This window comes from Notothenia rossii (genome assembly GCF_949606895.1).
Source record: "Notothenia rossii genome assembly, chromosome: 6".
NCBI lineage: Eukaryota > Metazoa > Chordata > Actinopteri > Perciformes > Nototheniidae > Notothenia > Notothenia rossii.
In genome coordinates this window covers 12,887,441-12,907,878 of record NC_136909.1, presented here as the reverse complement: position 1 = coordinate 12,907,878, position 20,438 = coordinate 12,887,441, and the positions used below count along the sequence as shown (strand labels likewise).

At 39.2% G+C, this 20,438-nt stretch overlaps 4 protein-coding genes across 4 annotated transcripts in view; all 4 read right to left on the bottom strand.

The window, feature by feature from the left end:
• Window positions 1-999: 999 nt before the first annotated feature.
• Window positions 1,000-3,917, bottom strand: LOC307044970 (transmembrane protein 248). The gene is made up of 7 exons (XM_079690429.1): window positions 3,738-3,917; window positions 3,024-3,193; window positions 2,566-2,818; window positions 2,371-2,470; window positions 1,783-1,924; window positions 1,550-1,690; window positions 1,000-1,381 (listed from the first exon to the last, which is right to left on the bottom strand). The coding sequence occupies exons 2-7, from the start codon at window positions 3,165-3,167 to the stop codon at window positions 1,361-1,363; spliced, it is 801 nt and encodes a 266-aa protein (XP_079546555.1). The 5' UTR covers window positions 3,168-3,193; window positions 3,738-3,917; the 3' UTR covers window positions 1,000-1,360.
• Window positions 3,918-4,545: 628 nt separating this feature from the next.
• plbd2 (phospholipase B domain containing 2) lies at window positions 4,546-8,741 on the bottom strand. The gene is made up of 12 exons (XM_079686699.1): window positions 8,495-8,741; window positions 8,039-8,132; window positions 7,800-7,958; window positions 7,606-7,706; window positions 7,268-7,482; window positions 6,826-6,920; window positions 6,531-6,691; window positions 6,002-6,097; window positions 5,848-5,919; window positions 5,593-5,745; window positions 5,347-5,509; window positions 4,546-5,233 (listed from the first exon to the last, which is right to left on the bottom strand). The coding sequence occupies exons 1-12, from the start codon at window positions 8,704-8,706 to the stop codon at window positions 5,063-5,065; spliced, it is 1,692 nt and encodes a 563-aa protein (XP_079542825.1). The 5' UTR covers window positions 8,707-8,741; the 3' UTR covers window positions 4,546-5,062.
• Window positions 8,742-9,699: 958 nt separating this feature from the next.
• On the bottom strand, window positions 9,700-20,325 carry rbm19 (RNA binding motif protein 19). Its single transcript, XM_079686697.1, has 24 exons — window positions 20,167-20,325; window positions 19,906-20,088; window positions 19,279-19,386; window positions 19,034-19,075; window positions 18,379-18,610; window positions 17,254-17,528; window positions 17,105-17,164; window positions 16,913-16,991; window positions 15,713-15,784; window positions 15,376-15,585; window positions 15,161-15,291; window positions 14,947-15,071; window positions 14,712-14,808; window positions 13,918-14,028; window positions 13,610-13,810; window positions 13,458-13,527; window positions 13,215-13,357; window positions 13,070-13,130; window positions 12,791-12,870; window positions 12,647-12,702; window positions 12,241-12,357; window positions 10,330-10,435; window positions 10,118-10,238; window positions 9,700-10,026 (listed from the first exon to the last, which is right to left on the bottom strand). Exons 1-24 carry the CDS (start codon window positions 20,200-20,202, stop codon window positions 9,944-9,946), a joined length of 2,799 nt encoding a protein of 932 aa, XP_079542823.1. The 5' UTR covers window positions 20,203-20,325; the 3' UTR covers window positions 9,700-9,943.
• A 13-nt stretch (window positions 20,326-20,338) lies between these two features.
• LOC307042951 (solute carrier family 2, facilitated glucose transporter member 11-like) overlaps window positions 20,339-20,438 on the bottom strand; it is a gene marked incomplete at its 3' end in the record, with an annotated part of 6,478 nt that continues 6,378 nt past the window's right edge. The window contains exon 13 of the mRNA XM_079687108.1: window positions 20,339-20,401. Within this exon, the coding sequence (XP_079543234.1) occupies window positions 20,339-20,401 (63 nt within the window). The remainder of the gene's footprint in view (window positions 20,402-20,438) is intronic.

Below are 20,438 nucleotides of genomic sequence, written 5' to 3'. Positions count from 1 at the left end.
TGGAGTTTCATACTTTAATAAACCATTAGCCTCCAAAGAAATTGTAGCCTAATCTAAATGTACGGGACATTTCAGTTTTCTTCAAATAAACATTTAAACCGTAAATCCAATTCAGCTCTCTTAACTTGATCAACATATTCCATTGATGGTCTTGGCTGGACTCCACTAAAGATACACTTTTTTCGATCACCAGAGGGAACATTCGGTGATGCAGACAACTTTGTAAGGTTTTTTAAATGAATTTCACAGTGCTTTATTACCAATATTGTGGTGTGTGCACCAAGTCAAGCCCCAAGCCTAAAGGGTAACATTAATAGTGTGGATTACTTTTAAAAAGACACTTAAAGTTTAAGCGCCCTAGCCATAACAGAAATAGTAACCTAGTTTTTATGTTCCAATTTGAATGTTTAATTCTTACAACACTGGAGAAAGAATGTTAGAAAACAGGTTGCAGTCATCTGTTTCTTTGAGTTAACCTACTCTGGAGTGAGTCTGTAGGACATGTCAGTATATATTTTGTAAATTAATTTGCATTCATTTTACGCCTTTCTAGTCGTCCGACCTCTTGTCATCATTCTCAAAATGCATTAAATCACTGATGGCAGGGTTGACATTCAAGGTGACAAACTGTGCATTATTTGAAGTGTTATTACAAATAGCTTTATCATAGCAGCACATGGTACATTCCTTTTTTTTCCACCTAAACAAAGTGTTTTGCTTAGAAATAATTTAGGAGCAACAGGAATTTGGGTTTTACTTGACACCCACTAACACATTGCAGGTGGATGCACAAAAACTCATGGAGAACACTGAGCTCTCCCTCGGCAGAATGCATCAGAAATGTATGACGTAAACATGGTACAAAATGTACTAGACTTGATAGTGAATGTATGACCAATCAACAGTGTAGGCATTACTAGTTGAAGAGTACATCAGGATCCCATTACAAAATATACAGCTTCTCTATTATAATTATAATATAATATAATTATTTCTCCCTTTGATATTGTATACAATTTTATTGTCATATATCATGTACAGTATTCTCTACTGATTAAGCATCACACTTTCTTAAAGCAGGAAAAACCTTCGAGAAATGTCATAAAAATGTTAAGCATTGATGCAGCAGATGTTCAATGCGGTATCCTCATCTCACTGGGTGCTACATAAAAATGTAGGCTGTCTTCAAAATTGCACAACACACTGCATGCAATGTACTCAATCTGTTTGTGATCAATTTTCAAAACACTGAATATTACTCCCCATAGAAATCGATTGAATGTGCCTTAAAAAAAAAAGTAGTGACACATAACGCTCTTCTCTCAAATGAATTACTTTGGTGTCAGCAGATAACAAATATTCATGTGTCCATCAAGGGGTCCTGCAAACAAACAAGTCAACAGTAAGATTAGGTAAAACAACATATGCACATTTAACAACAAATGCAGAGACTACGATACAGTATGTAGATTTTCAATCATATGGCTTATCCTAACCATAGCCAGAGATACAAATATAAAGTGGTATGGTCATATAAGAAATTACTTACATTTTGTATATCTAGTCCATTCCAATGATGGCGGCGTATGAGCGACTGTGTGAGACTGGCAGCGACACAGAGTACCAAACAAACTCCAAGCAGACACACACTGACTTCCATCAGATGTCTCACTGCCACGTTTCGCTCGTCCTAAAGAATACAAGTAGAGAATGACTGACATCATGTAGAGACGGTATGTGTATCATGGCTCAGTTATATTGTTCATGTTTGACATCCTGTACCTGCGTTAACATGACTGTGAGTGTAGGGTCATCCTGTGAGTGTAGGCTGTAGCAGGTTTGTGATGCTGCAGGCTTCTTGTCACTCACTTCCACATGGAGGGGGGAAATGTTTTTCTTAAATTCTGGGCACTCAGGCGGAAGTCTTTAATTAAAGAAAAAGCATGACATTAGAGGCACACAAAAAATGACAAATTCAGGAGCGATTTTACCTAGGTACAGTGGAAAGCTCTGTCTTTGTCAAAATTAATCACCATGAGTAAATGAAAATTACGTTAATATGAATTCATGTATTACTCATGCATATTCCCATTTTACTGACATTTGCATATTCATAACATGTAAAGAATAAAACAGAGAGATTTATTATTTACGGAATTGTATTTAATTAGCAGATTTGTAAACTTTTTTCATCCAACAAATCTGTACAAAACAAATGACTGTGCTGCGTTTAATTAAAATACAACAATGTATAGGAATCTTATTGATCCATATACAAGCTTGATCATTGTGACAGTGAGTGCTATAAGCGGTTTACACTAAAGATAATGATTTAAGAAAGCTTAGAAACTTGAGGATGAATTAACTTACAGTTTCATGGGTAGGAGGTGCGCTGGGGCCCTTATGGTGAGGCAAGTGTAGGAATCGTTTTCGGTCAAAAACTCCAGAGTCACATCAACACTCTCCGTTTCTTTAGAGTAAAACAATCGATCATGAGTGAGATATTATGGTTATTCACCTGCTTTAACTTTATTCTGAAACAAAGCAATGCAGTGCAAAACTAACCCCCAAGATGTAACTGACTGGCTCTGAAGGCAGTGTGTAAAGCAAGGTTTTTCAGGGAGCCACTGTTTGAGTTGGTAGTCACAGACAGAGGAACCTTGAGATGCAAAGTGGTGAGAGGAGTCTTTGTTGAGGAAACTAAACTGTCTTTATCCATCAGAGGAGAAGGCACTGGTGAGACAAGCTCAGACGAACTTGCATTGGATTGCACACAAAACTTGTGCTGTGAAAAAGAGGACAGTATATGGTTCCAGTCCTAAAAGAGGAATAAAGTGTGCCATTTACAAATCAGTTCCGGACACACAGAAACACAAGCAAACATGCAGTCACAGTCCGCACAACATCATGTTTTACTTACACACAAGAACTTGTCCTCTTAAAAGGATTGTGTGAACAGATTGCATGCTAGAACACCAGACGATTCCACTCTCAAATCATGAATTGAATAAGTGAGTCCTTACCTTCACTATGTCGGGGTTAGGAACAGTGTGGGTGTAGCTGTAAGAACTGAAGCCGATAAAGGAGATGGCCAGAGTCAACAGACACAGGAAAAATGTCACCAATGGAGGATTCTGGGATACATAATCCCTGAGGTTGCTCATCATCAGACTCCAGATACACCTGTGCAAAACTGTAAACAAAAGTCAGTCACTTCAGTTAGAGACGTTTCTACAAGTTGGTCTCCTTCATGGACTTTGGTCGGTTGTTGGACCCGGGTCAGCACATTTGATTACCTAAACTAAAGCAAGACGTTCAGGACTGTTTCAGATCATATTCAGAAAAATGTAGCGTTTCTGCAGGAATGGTTTGTATAGCCTTTACCTACCTAATTTTAAGCTTAGTGAAATCGAAAACAAGTTTAAACACACTGCTGACTTTAAGTTGCCGTATGCCGTCTAACAGCTAACTTGTACAAATATTGACCAAGAAAACCATCTTTCCACCAATGTTTGGAATACGAGGAATAACTAGAATTTAGCTACTCTACACCATATATTGTATATATAAATAAATGCACTACAGAGTGCACACCACAGAGCAATAGGACACGTGTAACTTGTCTACCATATCAGCAAACGAGCTCCATTGATAAATAGCATTACTGAATGCAACGTTAGGTTACTCTGTTATGTTTGTAATGTTGCAAACCAACGAGCTAACAGAAAACTTCATACCTTGAATTTAAGCATTCTCCTATGATCACGTCGACAGTTTCGGTATTCTCCTGAGTTACGTGACAGTTAGTGAACAACAGATCGACATTTTAACATGTTTAAAGCTCAGCTAAAGGAGCTGTTCAAAGATAACAACACGACCGCGCTGTCACTTTACGACAGTAAAGGACGTGACGACCACCATGGCTGGTCACGTGACGGACAGACTGTTTTCACAACCAATGAGTTTAACTTATTTTAGCAAAAATAATTCATAATACAAATGTCGCTTTCTCCAAATTTCCTCTGTATTTATTGCTTTTCTTAATTAAATTAATTGAAACAAAAAATATATTAAATTATGCAAAAGTAAGAAAAAGCCTCAATACCCGAGTGATCTTGTGTTTTGTTTCTGTTTTCCGTTAATAATGCACTCAGTTTTAAATTAATGTAAGGAATACTGATGTTGTGTATTTTTTCGATTAATTTGAATAATTGTTCAATAAAGTTCAATAAAATAATAAATACAAATAAAATCAATTTACATTCAATGTTATTTTAGAAATTCATTAAGAACATTTTGATGTCAATACTTTTGTACTTTTACTTAACATTTTTGAATACATTACTTTGACTTGTAACAGAGTATTTTTACAATGTAGTATTGCGACTTTTAACTAAATAAAAGATCTGAGTACTTCTTCTACCATTGTATTAGTTTTTGCAACGACATGATTTTTATTTGGCTATAGTGACAAACATATATTTGAACACATCCACAATAACAATTTAAATGATGCAGTAGAGAACATGAAGACATTACATCTCATAAAATTCAACAATCTGAGCATTTTATTTAGAAAATAATTAGAAAAAAATACCCAAATCATATAAGGCATTATATTACAATTATTCGAAAACTAATCAAGACATTTGACTTCACAGTGACATGCTTCTTTATCTGCATTATTGAACTTAGCGTTTTTCTCAAAAGAAAGGTGTGGTCATGTGAAAACATTTTTCAATTTCAAGAAAATGTCAGCACAATTGAAACAAGTGGGATTTCCGCAATACGTACACTTATTAAGCAAACCAAACATGAAAATCAGATATGTAGTTCATATTGCAACATTTGTATACCTTGTGTGCTTTAATTATGAAAATAGTGCATAACTGTAATACCTGCTGGATATTATTGCCACTCTTCTGATAATCATTAACATGACTATTGAGTTCATAAAAGTGGAGTCACAATGAATCCAAGTATAATTTCCCTTTGTCCAAACTTCAAACCGCCGGCAGTTTTTACATTGATCATGCCACTCGTATATTCAGCGTTAAAACAACTAAGGATTCCAGGTGACTTTTATCGGCTTGAATGCCCAAGTATCGGGGTGCCCCATGTGCATCAGATCTGTGTAAGGGGAAGTGCTCCACTGGAAGGGCGGCACCTGGTCCCATGTTGGTCCACTCACTGCCATCATACCGTAGTCACGAGACGTCCCGTAGGAGGTCATCTGAACAGGAACACACAATGCATCAGATTTAGCAACCACATAGAAAAGAGTTGGGGTAAGCATGGGCAGAGATATGGGTGATGGGAAGTAGATCAATGGGAAAATATAATAACCTTCATGTCTGTTCCTCCATGCGACCTCTGCCTCAAGGCGCCAAACGGATACGTTCCATTCGCCGGGTTCAGGTCTGAACGGGCTGAGATGGCATTCTCTCCGTTTCCAGGTGGATTGCAGCCTTCACACTTTGACAATGGGTCTTCCTTGAAGTTATTATACCTGAGGAGAGACAAAGAATCGCATTGATAACACTTTTTTTTTAATCAACATTTTTAAAGTATAATGTTAGAGTTTGTTTGTACCTCATAAGGCGGATCATGGAGTCTACATCTGTGACAGCTGTCTGGTTTCTTCTGAAGATCTGAGCCCGAGGATTCTGGTCCAGAGAGAACCACGGGCCGTACTTCTCCACCAGCTCATTGCAGCCACTTGCATTGAATATTTCCTCATAGTATCTACATATGAGCAAATATAAACAAAAGGCAGTTTTACATGTAACACAATAATAATACATCCAAAGTATATGTTTACATAAAACTTTTAAACCGGATACTTACGGTATGTTGTAACTTGCCCAGTACCCTTTCTCCAGCAGTTCCTGAGTTTTATCTTGGAAAACAACTTCTCCCCTGCAGCATTAAAATATTTTTAAAAGGTTATTTAGAAGTCATGATAATATAATGCTGAAATAATGTATGATGAAGGACTTACGGAATCTGCTCCAGCACAACAAAGAGTCCCTCTTTAATGTCAGTCTTCCCCGGAGTAAAGTGGTTATAGTCCACAATCATCCACTGGTTATTATACCTACAAAAGACACACACAGTCTAAAATGAGCATACAACCTTTACCCTAATATCATTAACTGACTTCTATTTTTAACTGTATAATCATGTAATTGATTAAGTCGATTATTCAGCAGTCCACAACAAAGAAACAACTGACTTCTCATGTGACTGCTGATAAAAAACCTGCTTCTGCTTCCTTATCCTATCAATCCACATGACAGAATGAGGTCAAACATCTTATCTTTTTCATTCAATGGAACTTTGAACACAGAACAAAAAAGACAATTGATTATATTAAGGCAAAATGTTGATTTTGGCATGGACTTAGTGTGCAAGCATTAACCTTTTCCTTACTGACACTTTTGTCCTGATAGACATGCACCTACGTAATGAGCCCGTGGTTACTCTTCTTTAACCAAAAAAGTCCTGAAGGTCTGTGTCTTAATACTCACGTTCCACTGTTGTATTTGCTGAATATCTCGGCCCACTCCTTGCCCGTAGAAGCTAGTCTATTAGCCACAATGTTCCTGAGCCACTCCATGACGCTCCCTGTGGGCTGCACAAACTTCCAGAGAGCGGGGTTACTGTTGCCAATGGTGGTTTCCAAAGTAACCTGGAGACAAAAGATAGATTAGGGGAAATAAAATCAATTTTTCCTTTACTCAAGTAAAAATATTGACAACACATTTAAATAACTCAGTATTATTTGCAGTCGGTTGTATTGTGGCAAGTACAAACAGATCTCACCAAGCCACTACTTAAGATATAAAAGTCATCTCCAGAGAAGATCGATCCAGGGTAAGAGGAGAATGCCTGAATTCCTCCAGGAAGAAGGTGCTCGTCTGAAAAAAATGTAATTAAGTACATAGTTAGATTTATCGGCATTCTCATCATCATAGAGTCCATTACTGGTGCTTCAAACTTGTAAACACATTGTCTTTTTGAAAAAGGGCCTGTAAAAATGTGGGTTCATTCAGGCAACCACTTTTAAATGGTAAATAAACCAAAAAATAATTAACCAGACCATCACGGTCTTTATCCTCACATCTTAATTCATACTAAATATGCAATAGTGAAAAGCAAAGGTTAAATAATTCATTTAAAAACACAGCAAACAATTTATAAAGTCACAATCACAGCTTTAACATAAGCAATGATGAACCGAAGACATACTTGGATTAGAAATTACCTGAAGGGGAAACTCTAAAAGCAAACATGTATTTCTTCATGATGCGCAGCATGGCCTGGTAAGTGTTCCAGGTGTCATGTGACACCAGGAGATCCTTATTGTTGGGCAGCAGCTTAATGAGAGCCGAACAGGAGCCCGATCCAAGAGGTTGAGCAAGGCTGGATTTGTTCAGAGCTGATTCCAAGTCCTCCAGATCCCCACCCATTTGGAACAGTCTGGTTGGACAGAGTAGCCGTAGAGTAAGATAGACAACAGCAAGAAACTACATTTATGGACCAGTAAAGAAATATGTTAAATTAATACATGAATTAATTAAAAAAATGGAGCTAGCCACTAACAAGAAGCCAAATGGGTTGAGGTAGAACGACCCTAATGGAAATGACAGCTGGTCATTGAAGCCGTCCTCTAGACCTTTCAGCTGCAGCAGGGCCAGACGCACCTGACAGGCAGAAAATAAATGTCAAAGATCTTATTTATGGCTTTTTCAAATGTTTCAGGCCATGCAATCATCCTACAAATACTAAATTCATACCTGGTACCAGTAGGGTGAACTGGGCTGCTTCTCTATTTGATCCTGAATCCACTGCAGATTGGTTGAGATGAAGGTCTTAAGGCGCTCGCAGTAACCAGTTCTAGTGGCGAAGGGCCCACAGTAACCCATCAGAGTGTTCATCCAGTGCTTATAGATGAGCTACAACAGACACACATCAAGTTTTAGGTTTAAATACATGTGATGTAGTTCAATCATCAAAAAGGACTGTATAATCTAACCTGAGATGTGAGTACAGCCTCCACCACACCGGCAGCGTAAGCCTGGATGCTGTCATTGTACTGACTGCTGGTGGTGACCTCCAAGAAAGACCAGCTGCAAAGAAAGGGCTACTTGTGTTCTCATGTTTTGCTTGAATTTCTCCATACCCTTTTAATTATTTTCCTTTTTATAAATGCATGGATTCATTGGGTTTTACTACTATTCTTACATTTGCACAGAGGTCCACTATGCATGTATGGCTATCTTGACCTCTCCTGTCACGTGTTTCACTTCTGCTATCGTGTTTTAGGATATTTTTAGAGGTAAAAATGCAGATGAGTAAAAGTTGAAAGAATTAGTCGATTTGTCTATAAACTGCAAACTAATCGTAGAGGAAATGCGTTTAAATATTCTTAAAAATATAACAGCATTAGCAAAGGAGTCCCTCCAATAGAAAGACCCAAACATGAACTCACCCTGATGTTTTGATGTCATCAGTGAAGTTTGCCCAGGCCACAAAATCTTCTCGATATCCCTCAACAACAGACAGCTGTCCGGTTTGTTTGTCAATAATAGCGGTTTGTATATCTGCCCGAATATATGCGCACATAAAACATAAACCGATTAAAACAGTGAACGCATGTTTAAAAACCCCAGCAGCAGACCCCTTGTTTTGTCCGGACGCCATGTTTGCCAGATCAAGTCACATGACATTACACCGTGGGTGACTAGTCACATGACAACATGAAGAACACGCCCACTCCCAATGACCACACCTCCACCAATCACTAAACAGCTCCTCATGCACATTGGGACCAGATAAACAGTGGTGTAAAGTAACAGAGTATATTTACAAAAGTACTGTAGTACAATTTTGCGGTTCTTGCATTTGTACTTGAGTATTTCAACTTGTTGCTACTTTGTACTTCTACTCCACTAAAATTCAGAGGTTAATAGTGTACTTTTTACTCCACTAAATGTAATGTAACAGCCAGTTTCTTTGTACATATAAAAACACATGATATGCAGATATAATGCAGTACTGCTAATCTACAAAGTGTTTCACGTATCTCAATGGGGTCCACATAAATAAACTACAACCCTAAACATGTTTAAACAGAAAATATTGACTTCTGGACTTAACTTGTCTAATATTTAGGAATGTCTGGATCACATGAATCAGAAGCAATCCTGTGCAGCAATGAGTAATTTGATTCTACAAAAATAAAACAAATCTATTTATTACAGAATAATATGTATCATCAATTGTGCAGAAATATTAAATAACTATTACCTTATTAATAATAAGAGAAAAATGTTTCTCAGTCTTAAATAAGGGTTTTCACTGCAAGCCTGCTGCCACTAGATGTCCCTTTGAGTTTACAACATTATTATACTTTTAAAGTCTCAGCTCTTAAAATATATAGAGGTTCATTTTCGGCAATGTGATGCAAAAGAAAATATCTTGTAAGTAGGAAACCTTTTCCAAAAATTATTCGTTTCGTCAGAATGACTCACCTTATCTTGAGATATAATCGTTATTTTTCTTATTCTTATCATTATTTTAAGATTCAAAGTCATTAATGAGAACGTTTCTCAAAAGACAAACAATTCATGTTTTCTTTGCTTATTTTCTTGTCAGTCGTTTACACAAACAAATTAAGACATTAAACCTTTAAAGCACGATATAACATTTTATATAAAAACTGAAATCCAACCATTTAAATTATTTTGAGGATCATTCTACACCAAACATTGTAAGAAATCTAGAAGTTCCACAAAACATCCACCAGCTGAGACATTATTAATAATGATCTCCTTTTGCCAACCAGTCCTTATTTTGTTCACAGTCCTATTTAAAAAAAGACAAAGGGCGACACTGGTCAGAGTCAAAGTGTCGGCAGGGACAGTGATGGTGGGCAGATTCAGTCTTCTGCATCGCCTCCGGTTTCCATGTTCTCCACAATTCCCTCCATGACTTCTGACTGTCGCTGCTTTTTGTTGGCAACTGTCAAGGAGGATAAAGGAAGCAAAAAGAAATACATTAATAAACAGTTGCTTTAATTCCTGCATGTTGTTTCAAAAGAATGTAGACTTACCATGAAAATGTTCAGCTGTTTTCCGCCTCAGTGTCTCCACTGTTTCCTCCGCGTCAGCCCACTCCAGCACGAGGCGTCGGCCGTACAGATGGGTGCTGTGACACAGTGCAGCAAATGCTTTCTGGGGAGAAGACAGGCGCATAGTTTGTATTAAGGTAATGGTCATTTTTATTGCAGCAGCGTTTCAGTCTGAAAGCGTAGATAATACAAACCTTGGCGTCCTGTTTGGTGATGAAGTCAATAAAGCCGAAGCCTCGATGATTCCCTGAACCAGCGGCTTTCTTTGGAAGACGCACTGTCTTCAGCTCTCCAAAAGTACTGAAAATGACATGGGGATGAAATCATGGTATTATTAATTTATCTTTTTCAGGTTGTTTCCCATACAACATGAGAATAAACTCAGTTGTGTTTGTATGTTTTGAGTGTGTGAGGACCCCAGGAAGAATAGCCAATGCTCATGCTAGTGCTAATGGGGATCCTAATAAAGACATAAAGACATACAGGACTGTCTCAGAAAATTAGAATATTGTGATAAAGTTCTTTATTTTCTGTAATGCAATTAAAAAAACAAAAATGTCATACATTCTGGATTCATTACAAATCAACTGAAATATTGCAAGCCTTTTATTATTTTAATATTGCTGATTATGGCATACAGCTTAAGAAAACTCAAAAATCCTATCTCAAAAAATTAGAATAGTTCCTCAGACCAAGTAAAAAAAAAAGATTTATAACCGCAAAACACAATCAAACATTTGAAAATATCCATTAATGCACTCAGTACTTGGTTGGGAATCCTTTTGCACGGATTACTGCATCAATGCGGCGTGGCATGGAGGCAATCAGCCTGTGGCATTGCTGAGGTGTTATGGATGCCCAGGATGCTTCAATAGCGGCCTTTAGCTCATTAGCATTGTTGGGTCTGGTGTCTTTCAGCTTCTTCTTCACAATACCCCACATATTCTCTATGGGGTTCAGGTCAGGGGAATTTGCAGGCCAATCGAGGACAGTAATGCCATGGTCAGTACACCAGTTACTGGTGGTTTTGGCACTGTGGGCAGGTGCCAGATCATGCTGGAAAATGAATTCCTCATCTCCATAGAGCTTTTCAGCAGACGGAAGCATGTAGTGCTCTAAAATCTCTTGGTACACAGCTGCATTTACTCTGGGCTTGATGAAACACAGTGGACCAACACCAGCAGCTGACATGGCTCCCCAAACCATCGCTGACTGTGGGAACTTCACACTGGATTTCAAGCAACTTGGATTTTGCTCCTCTCCAGCCTTTCTCCAGACTCTGGCGCCTTGACTTCCAAATGAAATACAAAACTTGCTTTCGTCTGAAAAGAGGACTGTGGACCACTGTGCAACTGTCCAGTGCTTCTTTTCCTTAGCCCAAGTCAGACGCCTCTTCCTTTGTCTTGAGTTCAGAAGTGGCTTGACCATGGGAATACGGCTATTGTAGCCCATTTCCCGGACACGTCTGTGAACAGTGACTTTTGATACCTGGACTCCAGCTTCAGTCCACTGTCTTTGAAGCTCCCCCAAATTCTGGAAGCGACTCTTCTTCACAATGCTGTTAAGGCTGCGGTCATCTCTCTTGGTTGTGCAGCGTTTCCTGCCACATTTCCCCCTTCCAACAGACTTTTTGTGGATGTGCTTTGAAACTGCACTCTGTGAACAGCTTGCTCTTTGAGAAATTTCTTTTTGTGTCTTACCCTCCTGATGGAGGGTGTCAATGACGGTCCTCTGGACAGCAGTCAGATCAGCAGTCTTCCCCATACTTGTGATTTAGTTTACTGAACCAAGCTGAGTGTTTTTCAAGGCTCAGGAAACCCTTGCAGGTGTTTCGAGTTAATTAGACGATTCAAGTGATTCGTTGAACACCCTACTAGTATACTTTTTCATGATATTCTAATATTTAGAGATAGGATATTTGAGTTTTCTTAAGCTGTATGCCATAATCAGCAATATTAAAATAATAAAAGGCTTGCAATATTTCAGTTGATTTGTAATGAATCCAGAATGTATGACATTTTTGTTTTTTTAATTGCATTACAGAAAATAAAGAACTTTATCACAATATTCTAATTTTCTGAGACAGTCCTGTATGTGCTAAGTACCAGAAGAGTTCTCGAATTTCCCGGACGGTGGCTTGGAAGGGGACGTTTCGCACGAGGATTTTGGATCCCGTCTGTTTCTTGTCTTTTTGTTTCTTCTTGCGTGAAACTTCAGGAGTCCTGCATACAGAGGAAATACATTAATGTGTAACTATTTATGAAGTGAGTTTACATATCAAAACAGCTGTCTTCACAAACTCTCACAGTCAGCAATAATAATGCTTTTACCAAGTCATTTTCTGTCATGATGCACATTTCAGATGATACAGATTACAGGTGCTAATGCACAAAGCTTAAGCTTGCAAATAGCTGCTGTCCTGGCTTATTCCATAACACTTTGCTTTTAAATAAACTTGCACATTCACAATTTATTTACATTTATATTTGATTATTCTGATGCATATCTTACCTTGTGGCTCTCTCAGAGACCTTGAGCTCTAGCTGGTGATCATCCACAGAGCAGTGCTGGTGGAGGGACGAGATTTAAAAACACACATTAACAAAGATCCAGGTTGCAGAGAACATGTGTTCAACACGGACATAAGGATGGTACCTGCAGTGTCCTCAGGGCCTTCTGTGCTGCCTCCGCTTTCTGATACTGAACAAAACCGTAGCCCATGGACAACATGTTGCCTGGAAACAAATTAATATTGTAAAGGTGGTTGTTAACTAAATAATAATAATAACTTTGTACATTTCTCTTGCAAAGCTTGAGAGAACAACGGCAAAGGCATACAAGTGCATACATACATTGACGTTGCTTCCAGACCAAAGTTTATGCTGTGTTTTATTTTACATTTGAAGGTTCATCGTTCTTTTTAATGTTTAATACCTGTTTTATCTTTCTTCTTTGAGATGGTGCAGGAAGTGATCTTTCCACATTTGGCGAATGTCTGAAACAAATGAATAAAACAATATTAAACATTAAGCTATGATTAAAATCATGAATTAAGGGTTGAATGTATGAATTAACCCACTTCCTGTAGTGTCTCTTCTGTTGTGCTGAAATTAAGATTTTTGATGAAAAGTGTGGAACCAGGAGCAGATTCCTCCTCCTCTTCCTCTTCCTCTTCTTCTTCCTCTTCCTTTTTCTCTTTCATTGCCTCCTCCTTTTCTAATACTTGGTGGAAAAAAATACAATTTAGGTTATTTCAATTAGTACAAAAAAAAAAACTTGAAAGGTTTGTGTAGTATGTTAAACAATGTGTGAGAGATTATACCTGGTTCTGGTCTGCCTACCACAAACACATCAACAGGAGCCCACTCCAGATACAGCGGGATGTGTTGGAACTACAGATTTCAGAGATACAGTCAGGACAGGTCAAACATCAAACATGTGGTACAGGTTTTACTGGTATAAAGCGACACGCACCTTGCTGTAGGCCAGCCGTGTGAAGGCTCGTTTTGCCTCGGTGGGCTCGAGGAACTCGATGATGGCGGTGAGGCCGGAGGGCGGCAGCAGCACTCGGCCCAAAGAGCCATGAGGAGAGAAAAGCTCCTCCAACTCTCCCACCGCCACACCAGCTGGAAGATTCTTCACCAGGATCACAGATGTACTCCTCGCTGCTGCTGCCTGGGAATGTTTATATGTAGGAAACCATTTCAAAAAATGTTCCTGGATTTCCGGCACGTTATATTACTTATTATCAATTAGTAAATGGGAATTTGTATCGAGCATACCTGACTAAAGGAATCCAGACTGACACCGTTGTCCAGAAGAAACTGTCGAGTCTCCTGTACAATCTGCGTCTCTCCCAAGGCCATCCTCACCGCAAGACTTCCCTTTGACTCCTGCAGAGGAGGGCAAGCATAGCCAAGTGGATATCATTCACATGTTGTTACAAAAAAAAAATACTTCCCTGACTTACATTGTTGGAAAGCAATAAGATGTCATCTAGCAAAGTCAATAGAATATGCAAACATGCACTCCTGGTTGTTAATGTAAACAGAATATCTTTACGGTTTATCTTTTCAAATAGAACATGCTTTCCTTGATGACTCCTTTTAGTTCTAACTAAAGTTTTGGCAGCCTTCAAACTAAGTTTAGTCATCATGAGGTCAACCTCCGAATACACTAATTTGTAGAAGACTGATATTTTATTGGTGTCTTTTGTGTTCAGTTTAATGGTACATTTGAAAAAAACCATAATGTTCACTATACGTTTCATTATGTATTTTTATTTATTTTAAAGCTAATAGTTGTACTTAAGCTGTAAACTGAAAAGCAGCAGGAATACAGAACTGAGTACACAATTGCGTTAATTGACAACAGTATATAAATAAATATCACTTATTTATTCCTCATCTAGTGGAGCAATAATTCAAACTCATTCATCTAAACTGGGCATAGTACATTTCTCCAGGCACTCACTGGAACCTCAAGCATTTGCATTGTTTTAATGCAGGAAAGTGTTTGGTCTGAACACACACTAATGCTGGGGTTGATGAACACGTTATGAACAGCTTTCACTCACATGGTCCAGGACTTTGCTTTTTGTCGTGTTGTATTTGTCCGCAATGGCATCTGCCACTGCACTTGTGCCCAGAAATAGGGTGTTCCAGTTGTGGGAGCTAGAAAGAACATTAAATCAAGCAAGGAGGGTGAGGGGTCATGTCATTTACCAACACATTTAAATATGTAGTCAGATGTAAAATCATACGACACCACAAACACAGAATGAGAGGATATTGTGCTTAAATATTGTTTACCTGGAACTTGAAGCTTTATTTTTAGCATCTTTTTGCCGTTTGTAAGTGGAAGAGCCAGGACCACCAGCGCCTGAGTCCGTCTTCTCCTTCTTCAGGGTGGAGGGCAGCAGGTGAAGCATTCTGCCCTGAAAGCACGACAGAATGAACGTGACGTATCAGCCTTAACTTCATCTGAAAATAAGTTGGAATACTAAGTCTGTTGCAGTAAAAATACCTGAAATATATGTCCGTCCAGCTGAGCCAGAGCAGTCACAGCATTCTCTGGTATCATGTACATCACAAAGGCAAATCCTTTCGGTTTCTTGGTCAGATTGTCAATGGGGAAAAGTATCTCAGATATAGGACCTGTAAAGACGTACAATTATTATTCCCCAGGATTAAAGTGAAAGCCTGAATGAACTTGAAAAATAGTTTTTGTTTAAAATTCACCATGTTTAGCAAAAAGCTCTTTGATCTCTTCCTCTGTGCAGGTGTAAGGAAGGTTCCTGACGAAGAGTCGACCGGACTCTGCAACATCTTCCTCCTCTTCATCCTCCTTGAGCTTCCTGGTAAAGCTTCTGTCAATGTCCTTGTCCTTTCTGTCTTTCTTCCCCTTACCCCCATTGGGGTCCACACGGAAGACCTCAATGTAACGCCCACCTGAAAACACAAGCAGGTGTGTCATTTTCAGCCAGGAAGAGTCATCAGATTCACACAAGGTTGGTGATCATTTCAGTTAAATTCATGGTGATGCACGAACAAGAGAAAAGGATGAAGTATGGTTCACCTATGTAATCCTTATTCTTCTTCAAAGCCTTTTCCGCCTGTTCATCAGAGTGCAGGTCCACATACACATACCCTGAAAGACACACAGTCAACAAAGACATAGGGTTTATTTAGACAACTCTACCCGCCAGGTGTTTACATTAGGCGCGTTCACACCAAGTACTTTTCCCACAAAGGTTCCTGAGAACTCTTTAGTTCTCATGAACTAAGTACAGATCGCGTTCACACCGGAAATGAGTTCCTGGGGGTGGATTAGGCAAATGAAGCCGCTGACGTCACTTCTTCTTCTTCTGCTTTGGGTTTACTGGCAGGCCGCAAACCACTTCACGGCGTATACTGCCGCCCAAAATCCCCGGCCGGAAGTCCCCGGAGTTGGGGACTGGCTTCAGTAGAAGCTACTGAAGCCTTCCGAGTAAACGGCCAGAACGCCGACACCTCCTCATCTCCACCGCTCCCATGTTTTCTTTTGTGTTGTCATAAGTTAGTCTCTCTGCGTTTGTGCGCTGGGCTAATGCTAATGCTAATAATACAATGCGAGGATAATAAAATGGCGGCATCACAAAAGTTTTTGGGAGTTTGACGGGGCGTGGTTTGCAATCCGCCCAGCCAATCAGACACAGGAACCTTTTTCTCCCACGAAAGTCCCTGCTCTCTAGCAGGGACGGAAAAGTGGGTAAAAAAGGTTCTCTAGAACTAATTTAGTTCCCGGGACTTTTTGGTGTGAACGCAACTAAATCGTAGTTCTCAGGAACCTTTGTGGGAAAAGTACTTGGTGTGAACGCGCCTATTGTACAATATCTATAGTACATTTGCCACCATATGTTAAACCTGGAAATGTAGTTTTATGTAAGAAATAAAGAATATGGCTTCCTAGCATTTAGAAACTACCCGATGATAAGCACATGTGAGGCAATCTATATGATATAGTTCAAGCCAATTTAAATGTTTTAGAGGACTCATTTGGATTAGACTAACTTTACTTCAACTAAGTGACAAATTGTAGGAAATGTATAACCATAATTATCCAAATGATGCAACATATGTACATTGTTATTAACACACCATTACGCTCTAAGGTGACTCACAATAGAGTAGTGGAGGTAACAAAAGGGTTAGTCAGTAAACTTCTGAATAATATGACAATGAGCATAAAATGTTATCAGGGTACGTTATGCTGAGAAAAGTCCTTTGAATAACAAACCTGTTCGATTCCCACTTTCGTTTTTCCCAATCCTGATTGCTTCAGGCTTCAGGGGCAACATGAACTCCCGAATTTGTTGCTATGGAGGACAAACACAAAAGAGGATATTTTTGTTAAATGAAATATACAGAACTTTTAAAAGTGGAATATCTTCACAGTAACTTTGAAACCGGGACGCTGTTGTTCACTCACCTCCTTCACGTTGAACGGGGCTCCTCTTAGCTTCACTGTAAATTCTGTTGTCGGCTCCATCTGCAACAAACAGGTGTGAGTGTAAACTAGAAAACCAACAATGTCCTGAATTAAACAGCTTTGTTTAACGTGTGTATTTGAACAGCCACCTCTTGCTTGGCCGTTTTCTTTATTTTGCTTTGCTTCTCATCCCCAGAGGAAACTAAGGTTTTGGTCTTTGAGAGGTTTTCTTTGTCACCGCTCTCATAGGCGCTGTCTGTGTGCTGCGCAGGAACACCATCATCATCTTCATCATCCTTCTCCCCCTCCTCTTCAACATCTTGCTTCTCCTTACTCTCCTCCATGGTGTCCTCTGTCTGTGCCACCTTTGAGCGTAGATAATCCATGTCTGATAAGCCAGACTTCATGGCTTCTTTAGTGGCACCTGAAAGCAACACAAATATGGAGATCGGTCAATCACACACACCTTTTCACTTTTCTTCTATGCTTGTTATGTGTAGCATTTGTCATATAGGATCAACTGGATTGTCATTGGGAACACACTACAGTATATAATAATCTGATGCAGCCTCATTTACATTTTCTCTACTTGTATTTTCTGTTATTTTAGCAATTTCCATTGAATGCACAGTACAGTATTGTACTACTACTTTATCTGACACATTGTATTCCTGCTATATCATAAAAGCAGTGTTTCCCATACATTGATTTAATTGTGGCGGGCCGCCACAATTAAATATCGTCCACCACAAATGGATAAAAAAAAGAAGAAGTTATTATTATCCTTTTTTTTTTTTTTGGTGGTCTAACGGATAGTGAGGTGGGCTGATGATCGGAAGGTTGCGAGTTCAAATCCTGCCTGGAACACCACTACTAGTGTGCCCTTGAGCAAGGCACTTAGCCCTCGGTTACTCCAGGGAGAATGTCCCTGTAATTGGTCATTGTAAATCGCTTTGGAATCAGCCGTCTGCTAAATGCCTAAATTGTAAATTATATTTTTGGGAGAATAAACCCCACAGATCCTCAACTCCGGTTTGTTTCACTCATTAACAACGCAACACAGAGCAACAAGAACGTTGGGGGGGGGGGGGGGGGGGGGGGTGCAGTGCGGTGCCCCCACAAATAGAATCTAATTCTGTGGGAAAACACTGAAAAGTATACATTAACTAATTTGTTATGGAACTACATGCAAATCCAGACTTCAGAGGATCCAGCCCCTAAATTAGAACACACCTTTTATTTGCCTAGACTAAGAAGGGACCATCATTACTAACCTTCAGCTTCACCCTCTTCTTCTTCCTCCTCCTCTTTCTCCTCCTCCTCTGACTCGTCTGAATCGAAGTTAAGGTAATCATCAGAAGCAACCTTTTTCTTGCTCTGAGTCTTCACCACTGCAGCATCAGGATCAGTTTGCAGCTGCTGCATAGTGTCATTGGACCAGGTCGGTGCTTGGCTTCGGTTCTGATGTACCGACAGAAACTCCTTGAACCCCTGGTCCTCTTCCAGCTGAGACACACCGCAAGTAGACATGCAATGATTACAACTTGCATAAACAAACAACAACAAAGAAAACTGTACACACTTAGTGTCTCTTTCCACTATAACTGTGAGATATTGGAATGTTCAAAGGCCCAAAAAGGATTCTCTTTTAAAAACAGAAAAACTGTAATTTATCACTTATTATAACAATTATTTACATTACGTCAATAATGTCATTATGTCAATATTAAAGAGGTTTTAGTGAGGCTGATTTAGACCTGGGTGTAAATATAACAACTTCAAGGAGATTTCTGCACTTTGTGGTTGGTAACCAAAGAAGTATTGATGTTTATTATGAATGATTCACAAGGAGCTTGATTTCATCATGTCCACATTCAGATGTTGTATAATGAACATTTAACAAACATAGAATCTGATACTTTCACTCACAATTTCCAAGGTTCCGTTGGTTTCCTTTTTCTGTTTATTTTTCTAAAAGGCAGACACAAAAATAAGGTTTTACGGGATAGTGTTGCAGAACAGTTTAATAACCATTATACTTTTTTAAATCTTCATATGATTTGTATGTAAACATTGTACAAAATATAAAGAATCCGGAAGAGATGTCAAATTGTTTTGTATGTGGTTATTGTTTTTTCCTTGTGATGATAATACTTTCTTCCTGGTGTGTGTACCTTCTTGCTGTCTGAGTCAGCAGGGGTGGAGGGTTTTTCGGGGCTCTGGGTGTGTTTGCTCCAGGCTTTGGCTTTAGTGGGGTCTCCAAACGCCTTACACATCTCCACCTGGAAGGCATGAAAACCAGTGTTTACTGTTTACATGTGTAAAACAAACAGTCACATCAACACGCATGGTCAGCAGAGGTAACTAAATACATTTACTCAAGTACTGTACCTAATTACACTTTTGAGGGTTGTTTCCATGATATGCTATGCTATACTTCTACTCCAGTACTTTAAAAAAAAGAAGGGAAATAATATAATTTGACTCCACTACATGAATTTAACAGCTTTAGCTACTTTTAAAAAGTACCATCTCTATTTCTGAACAATGATTACTTTGACTTGTTATACTTTAAGTACATCTTGCTGATAATACTTCTGTACTTTGACTTAAGTAAGTTGGATGCAGGACCATTACTTTTAATGAAGTACAGAGGTGGGAGGTACACTCTGGTACTTCTACTTAAGTACAAGATCTGAGTACTTCTCCCACCTCTGATGCAGTACTTTGACACAAACGTATTGGTTCTTTCACTAAAGTAAAGCATCTGAATACTGCACCACTGATGGTCATCTCCATACCGTCACTCTGGATGTGTCCACGAAGCTCTTGTTGAAGTGTTTCAGAGCGTTGTTCGCGTCTTCCTCGGCTTTAAACCCCACAAAGCCGAACTTACGGAACTTCCCATCCTTGGTGAACTTCAGAGAGCAGTCTGTCACTGTCCCAAAGGCAGCAAACATGGACCTGAACCTCTCCTCCTTCATCTGCACACAACACACAGCGAGGTTACATCTTCAGGAGAAACCAGACAAAATGGTGCTGACATACGGGAGATTACTTACCCCATTAGGGAGGTTTTTAATGATGAGTCTCGACATGGTTTTAGTAGCTGTACTTCCACTAATGTAGCATGAGTTTAATGTATAAATATATGTCAACAAACGAGCATGGACACTGCTCTAGGACGCCATGTTGAATGAGAGGAGCTTCTCTTTCTTCTTCTCTGCTTTCCAACTATCGTAAATTAAGCCTTGCTGCCCCCTGCTGGAGAGTACACTGAGCGGCAGGAGAGGCATACTGTTTACAGAAGAGGATTAGGGCCACATGACCAAAA